The following is a 7,134-nucleotide window of genomic DNA, read 5'->3' as shown; positions in this document are numbered from 1 at the left end:
GGCCTTTTTCCAGCCACTCTTCCCCAGGCTGGAGCACTGCAGGGGGCTGTGGTGACCCAAGGGCAGGACCTGGCACTTGGCCTTGTCCCACCTCATCCCATCGGTCTCAGCCCATGGATCCAGCCCGGCCAGGACCCTCTGTAGATCCTCCCAGCCCTCAGGCAGATGAAGACTTGGTGTTGCCTGCAGACCTCCTGGGGGGCCTCCTGCAGAGCATACCTCTTGCAGACCTTGTTGGGCAGCCCGTGGCTGTCAGCGGGGTAGAAGCCCTCGCGGCAGGCGGGGACGCAGCGCCAGTGGGGCGCGGGGGTCTCGGGGGTGCAGGGTGCACACTCCTCCTCACCCGGCCCTGTGGGGACAGGGGACATGACAGGGGCGGTTTCGGGGACAGGAACCACGTCACTCCAGTGTGGCCAGAGCCCCACATGAAACGAGGGCACCGGCTCAGCTCCTACCTGGCAGTGAACAAGCTGCTTCTGCCATCAGGATTTTGCCATCCCCCAAAAAAACATCATTTCCCACCCCAAAAACCCCAGCCAGGACCCAGCACCCTGCCCCTCTGCAGAACCAGGAGCTGACCACAAGGGCGTGGTGGTGGCCAGCACATCAGAATCCCCTCCAGGGCACCAACCACCACTCCAAAGCATGCACCAGTTTGGCTTTCCCACCCCCTGCAGAGCAAAATGTGGGAAAAGAGATGCTGGACTGGGCTGTGGAGGAGCTGGAGGAGGGAGGGATGTGGGAGAGGGGCTGGGGAGGCAGGGGACCCACACCGTGCCCAGGCAGCAGCCCTCGGTGATGGAGGTGGCATTATTAGAGGCCTTCCACTCACCAGGCTTGAGAAATGGTGATGCGGGAAAAGGAGACGAGGAAAGGCTTGAAAAATAATTGTGGTGGAGTACGTTTACACTGACTGGAATAAGAATTAGAAGGGAAGTAATTTTCTTTAGGGATTAAGAGCCTGTTCCCTTCCACGCTTTCCAGCAAGATCAATAAATATTTTGGATTTAGTCTTAGGAAATTGCCCATGTATGATAGACGAGATTCACGCCACTGAACACGAATTGTCTGGAGATCACATTCTCATCAGATCCACGATGATTTCGAGGGCAGACACAAACATTCACAATGGAAAATAATTGGACTTTCAAGGAGTGCAAAAGGCAGGAGTTAAAGGGAACACTGATCAGCTTTGGGCAGCGGGGGGGAGCTGGCAGCAGCCAGCCTGGCCCTGTGGGATGTGGGATAACGTGCCTCGGCTGCTTGGCATTTTTCTATGCTGCAAAGCCACCTTCCATCACTCTGAGAGGGTTTTACAGCCTCCCCCGCAACCTTATTAAACTAAAGCACCTGGCTTCCGAGGGATCAGGAAATAAAGAATGGCTCTAATAAAAATGTAGAAACTTCCTAAAAACCTTTCTAATATGAATATATTCCCAGCACCTCGCGGGATGTGCTGGAGAGCTGGGATTGCTTCCTCGCCCGCACGCTTTGCCTTGGCTCGGGGTGGGTGTGGTGGGCAGCAGCTCCTGACCCACGAGGGTTTTGGGGACTGGCGTGGGGCTGCAGTGGGGAGAAGGGTGTACCTGTGCTGGCGGGGCAGGTCTCGCACCGTCGGGGCTCCCGGCTGAGGTACATGGCTGGCTGGCACTCGGGCACGCAGCTCTCTCCTGCCAGGCTGCCAGGAAAGCAGACAGGACATCTACAGCCCCCGGGGACCTCACCCAGCCCGTCCCCAGCTCTGCACCCCCCAGTGCTCCACAGCAGCCCTCAGAGAGCCAGCTAGTGCTTCAGGAGAAATCAAAGCCCTGCCTGGACCAAAGGGATGGCTGCAGGTTCCTTAATTAAGTATCCAGGAGGAAATACAATTATTTTTTCCCATGGGCAGCCAGCCAGGCTCTCCCAAAGTCCTTCCGCACCGTGAGGCTCCCCGGAATAAAAGGAAATGAGTTCAGTGGAGCAGCTGGGCCGGTGCTGCTCCACCGTGGCAAGGATGATTTGGAGTCCTGGGTTAAAAGGATATTGGACAATAAAAAGCCAGCGCCGTGCGGATTATATCTGACAAGAGCCTCCACTTTTGCTTTTCCAGGGGAGCAGATAATCTTCAGGCAGTGGCAATTTCCTTGCCTGAGAAAGCCCCACTGCTACACCGTGGCTCTGGCCCATTTACAGCCCCTGAACAAAGCAAAACACTCTGGGATCATAACTCCACGTGGGCTTGGGATGGAGAACAGCTTCTCCCCAGTGCCAGTGCTGCTTGCCAGCATGGATGGGCTCTGCAGTCCAAAGGAGCCACGGGGCCAGCAACAAGGGCACCTGGTGCTCCTCACAGGGCCAGGGCTGTCCTGCCTGTACCCCTATTGTGGAAAACCACTGTCCTATACTAGTCCTGCACAACAGGCACATCAGATAACATCTTCCTGCAGGGATGAAGCTGAGGAAAGAGTTTCTGCTCTTGCAGGGAGCATTTTCAGCCTGCCTAGAGCAGCTCAGCCCCGTACCAGCTCTGCCAGGCGAGTAAAACCATGTGCCCTGTTTGTCTGGGATGGCTCCAATGGAGCCACCTGAGATTTGGAAAGACACACACTTTGCAACATGCAGTGTAAAAGTTTTCCTCACTTCCCCCCCCCCCCCTTTTTATTTCTTGGTTTCCACACGTCCCCCCCCCCCCATTTTATATACTGTGACACAAGGAGCTGCTCTGGTCTCAGGTCACCAAATTCAGACGAGTGCTTCTGAGCCTGAAGCACCACATGTACCCACCACCCTGGAAAGGAAATTAAATTTAAATCATGCTCTTCAGCTAAGAAAGGGACACCTCTAAATTCCCAGACCTCCAGCACTCTGTGCCACAGCTGCAGTACCATGGAAGCAGGACCGTGGGTCTTCAACTCATTTACTTTCAAATTTCCCATCAGTTTTCCCAGAGTTAAACCATTGGTACCAACGCTGGAGGTAGAAACTCCTCCTGTACTGATATTTTACCTGAATCCATCTTTGCATGCAGTACACTTGTCTGCTTCACTGGCACATTTTTTACAGCTTTGATGACATTTCAGACAGCGTTTCTGACCTTTCCAAGAAAAAAAAGTGAGGCAGGGAGAGTAAAATCTGGATGGTGATTTGCAAGCAGCAGTCAGAGCTGGAAAGCCCCACTGCACCCCAGCTCCAGCTCCCCAGGGTGGGGAGCCACGTCCCCCTCCCCGACAGTCCCTGCTAGTGCAGGTGACCTTATCTGTCACTGCTTGCTGAGGAGAAATAGCTTTGCAGGTAGCTAGGGTCATTAACGACAGTCTAATTAAGAGCCGAGTTCAGCGCCTCTGCTTTGCACACCCACAGATTTTCCTCCTCCCTTCACAGTGCAAAGCTGGGTGGAGGCCGGGGGGGTAAATTCAAAGCCAATACTCAAAAATCAAGGTGTTTTCTTCACCCACAGCACGTAAAATAGAAGCGACCCCTCCACACCCTCACGCCACAGCTCCCAAGGGATCAACTTCCTTACGTTCCTCGGCGTAAAACCCGGGTGGGCAGAGCACCACGCAGGTGCCCATCTCCTGGTGGTGGTAGAGGCTCCTCTTGCACGCCGTGCACTGGCTGGGGCCCCTCCCGACGCAGCGCTCGCAGCCCTTGTGGCACCGCCGGCACCTCCGGGCACCTTTGTCACCGAAAAACCCTGCGGGGCACGAGCTCACGCACACCCTGGGGAGGGAACCGACAGCGCCCACGCTGTGGTGCCAACACCCGGCCAGCTCCTGGCAGTCGGGTGCTGCCACCCTCCCCTCGCCCGCGGTGCTCGGGGTGTCCCCTCCCAACCTCGGTGGGGATTTGGGCTTCTCCACCTCTGATTTTTGAACATCTAGAAGTGATTTGGCACCTCAGCCAGCTGTCCCTCAGGCATGGGTGACCCCGGGCACTGAAGGCAATGCTTCTTCTCCAGCAGGATTACATGGCCAAGGTCCTCCAGGGCTCTCCAGCTCCATGTCCCCCACCCTACCATAGCCTAGTCCAGGGCAGGGATCCCCACACCTCCTCCTGCCTCCACTTTTACCCCTCTGTGTAAATATCTGTCACCCAAGCTACGGTGCCAGCCCTGGAGAAAGGTGCTCCATTACCACCCGGGCACCCTGTAGGGACACCCCACAGCCCTTACCTGCTGGTTTTCATGCTGCCCAGGCTGTAGTGGATGCAGTTCAGGCACTGGTCGGCGTTGGGGCCGTCGCAGCCTTGGTCACCACACTCGGGGTGGCAGGGACCTGGGGAGGGAGAGAGCGGCTCTGCGGGGGCAGAGACTGAGCATCCCCCAGACCCTGCTGCCAGGGGGAGCTGGGCACACCCACCCTGGGCTGAGGGGTGTGGGGAAGGGGCTGGGGACCCTCTGCCTGTTTTATCCTCTATTATCCTCTAGATCTTGCACATCTCATCCCATCTATCCCGTGGAGCTGCACGGCTCTGGGTACTCACCTCTCCTCTAGCTCATCCTCCCCAGCACGAATCCCACCCATCCTCTGGCTGAACACCCTGGCACAGGAGCAGCTTTGAAAGAGGGGCCAGCCCCACTCCTTGGGGACCAGCAGGGACACCCGCCCGTGCCCGTGCTGGGGCGGAAGGTGGGCAGAGGAGCTTTTTTTACTCCTCAGACAGCTGCACCACCAATTTGTGGCAGGAACGTTGGGACGGGGCATTTTGCTACCTTCTAATTTCACCGCCCTGCTGCCCCACACTGGCCACAGGCACTGCTCCTCCCAGCCCTGGGCAAGATCAGGCCTCATGGCTCACCCAGTTTAGCGTTTTCCAGGGTACTTCAGGGGGGACAACGAGGTGGCTCAGCTGGTGCTTACCCGTGTACTCCTCCTCCTCCTCTGCCACCTCCACCTGGCTCTGTAGGAAGGCTGCTCTAGATGGCTCCATCTCTGATGCTGGCACCTCCTGCGTCCTCCCGCGGGACTGGGGGCTGCCCAGTGTGGTGTAGGGGTGCTCGGCTGTCCCGTAGAAGAGGAGGCTCCACTCTTTCAGCTTCCCTGTGGGACAGGCACAACATCACCCATCCTGCTCCTCCCAGGGGGATCTGGCTTTGGGGGAAGCAGGATGGACTGGACAACCAAGGTCCACCGGCACAGCAGTGCAGGAGCAAGCCACAGACACCCAGAAATGATCATCACCCCCTGAGTTCCCAGCCCACACAAATGCAGCTGTTTAAGGCACCTACAGGGGATTTTTTAATTGTATAACTTGCTTGCTGAAGCACAGCACCACCACAGCTCAACATGCAAAGAGCTGCATTACCTTTGAAAGCTCCATAATGGAGGATTATTTCTGTCTGATAAAAGCCACCTGGCACACACTGGATTACTTCTTGCTGTTGTTCCAGCCACCACCCTCTCCAACGTGCCAGAGGTCTGATCCTAGTGTCCCCCAAAACACCACAGGGGCCACTGCAGCCTGTGTTGCACCCAGGGTCTGGGGACCCTCATGGCCTTACACCCATGTTTGGGGTGCTCCCCAACCCACGCCGCTTTGGGGAAGGGATCCAAAAAGTGCTGATGCTTCTTTCCAGTGCTGTTTTTCTCTCCACTCCCCATCCATGCAAGTCCCTTCGCCCCCATGGCACGCTCAGCTTTAAGGACTAATCTCTGCATTTCCAGGAAGGGCTTAACATTTCCAACACCCAAATCCCCCGACTCTCCAAAAGGGCTGAGAGGGACCCACCTGCTGCAAGATGGAGTGGAGCCTGTGAAGGGACAAGCTCGGGCAGCATCAGCCAGGGAAGAGCCCAGGCACATGCCTCCACCAAAAGAATTAAATATGCTTTAAATCTAAAAAGTCCCATGCAAGGGAAGCCTGGGCTGCACGGCACTGGTGCTGTGCCAGCGAATGGACACCTGGAGTAGTTAATGGGGATTAAATTAACCAAGTTAATTGGTTTAATTTAATGGTCTTAAATGAACATTTAATCCCCGTTTCTGCCGCGGGCTGGGAGCATCATCCCTCTTTACGTTCCTGCCTTGCCCTCTCTGCTTCAAACCTGGTGCAGACCCTTTGAGGGGGTGATGAAGACTCTGGTTTTTCCTTTTGTTTTGCAAAGCCAGGTACAGCTGAGCCCTGGCGCCCGCGAGGGGCCCGGGCACACCCGCCACAAACTGTAAATACAGGCAGAAAAGCAGCTCCGTGGGCACTTTGCTGCCGCTCTCCGAGTTCAAAAGATTTCGGGCGAAGGCAGCAAACAAACATTTTCTGCACAATCAAACCCCCCCCACACGCCTCCCGCCAGAAAGTCGCGTGGGAGAGGTTTTTAATATACTCCTGGCTTCCTATCAATGAGTTTGTGGATTTTAACACCCCCGCGACGCGCGCCAGCCCCAGGCAGGGTGCTTCATACCCCGCTGCTGGCAGCCAAGGAGGCAAGGGGAGGGGAGAGGAGGGGAGGATGCTGCCCCATCCTTTTTTCCCAAGAATGGGCCCGGGAGCAGGCAGCCAAGCTGGGGACACGCGGGGGGCCGGGCTGAGCCCAGCCACCCCCCCGTCGGCGCGGTGGCAGCCTGGGGAGGATGTCCATCCGTCCGTCTGCAGCCCGAGGGGCATCGTCCCCTCTCGCCGTTGCACAACCAGCCCACGCGCCAGATGTCCCAGCAGCGAAGCAAAACAAACAAACAACAATTACAGCTCTCGGGTTTCCTCATTTTGACTCATTACTGTTTAATTTTGGAAACCTGGGACTTGGTCGCAACGAGTTTGCTGGTGGGAGAAAATTCCCTCCTGGCTCCGCCAGACTGGCAGCCTCCTGTGCTCAGGGCTGAAGTTTTACTCCCATTTTTGAAAAATTTGGGCAATACGGATTCGCTGAAGACCATAAAACTCACAGAAAAAGTTTGGGCGGCCTGCGAAGAGCTTTGGGGGCGATGGGGAACCCTTACCTTGTGCCGTGGGGTTGCGCACTTGGGACGGCGTGTCGTGGATCTCCAGGGTCCACTCCCCCGCCGCCCGCTCCCCCCAGCAGTGGACGGTCATGAACTCCCAGCCCTTGAACCCCTCGTTGGAGTGGTCGAACACCCTGCAACGGTAACGCCGTGCATCAAGAAGCGTGGCTTTGACTGTCTGATTTAATCAGAAAAGGTAGATAGAGTCATTGAGGATTTT

At 56.5% G+C, this 7,134-nt stretch overlaps 1 protein-coding gene across 1 annotated transcript in view; it reads right to left on the bottom strand.

Annotated features, from left to right (window-relative positions):
* LOC103774431 (proprotein convertase subtilisin/kexin type 6-like) overlaps positions 1 to 7,134 on the bottom strand; it is a gene marked incomplete at its 5' end in the record, with an annotated part of 10,210 nt that overhangs the window by 2,721 nt on the left and 355 nt on the right. Inside the window, 7 exons of the mRNA XM_008941836.1 lie at positions 220 to 349; positions 1,587 to 1,678; positions 2,986 to 3,073; positions 3,503 to 3,699; positions 4,151 to 4,253; positions 4,839 to 5,018; positions 6,912 to 7,048. Coding sequence (XP_008940084.1) covers positions 220 to 349; positions 1,587 to 1,678; positions 2,986 to 3,073; positions 3,503 to 3,699; positions 4,151 to 4,253; positions 4,839 to 5,018; positions 6,912 to 7,048 — 927 coding nt within the window. The remainder of the gene's footprint in view (positions 1 to 219; positions 350 to 1,586; positions 1,679 to 2,985; positions 3,074 to 3,502; positions 3,700 to 4,150; positions 4,254 to 4,838; positions 5,019 to 6,911; positions 7,049 to 7,134) is intronic.

The sequence above is a fragment of the Merops nubicus genome, unplaced genomic scaffold (genome assembly GCF_000691845.1).
Source record: "Merops nubicus isolate BGI_N331 unplaced genomic scaffold, ASM69184v1 scaffold21166, whole genome shotgun sequence".
Lineage (NCBI taxonomy): Eukaryota > Metazoa > Chordata > Aves > Coraciiformes > Meropidae > Merops > Merops nubicus.
Note: the sequence above shows the minus strand (reverse complement) of the source record. Positions and strands in the feature narration are given on the sequence as shown.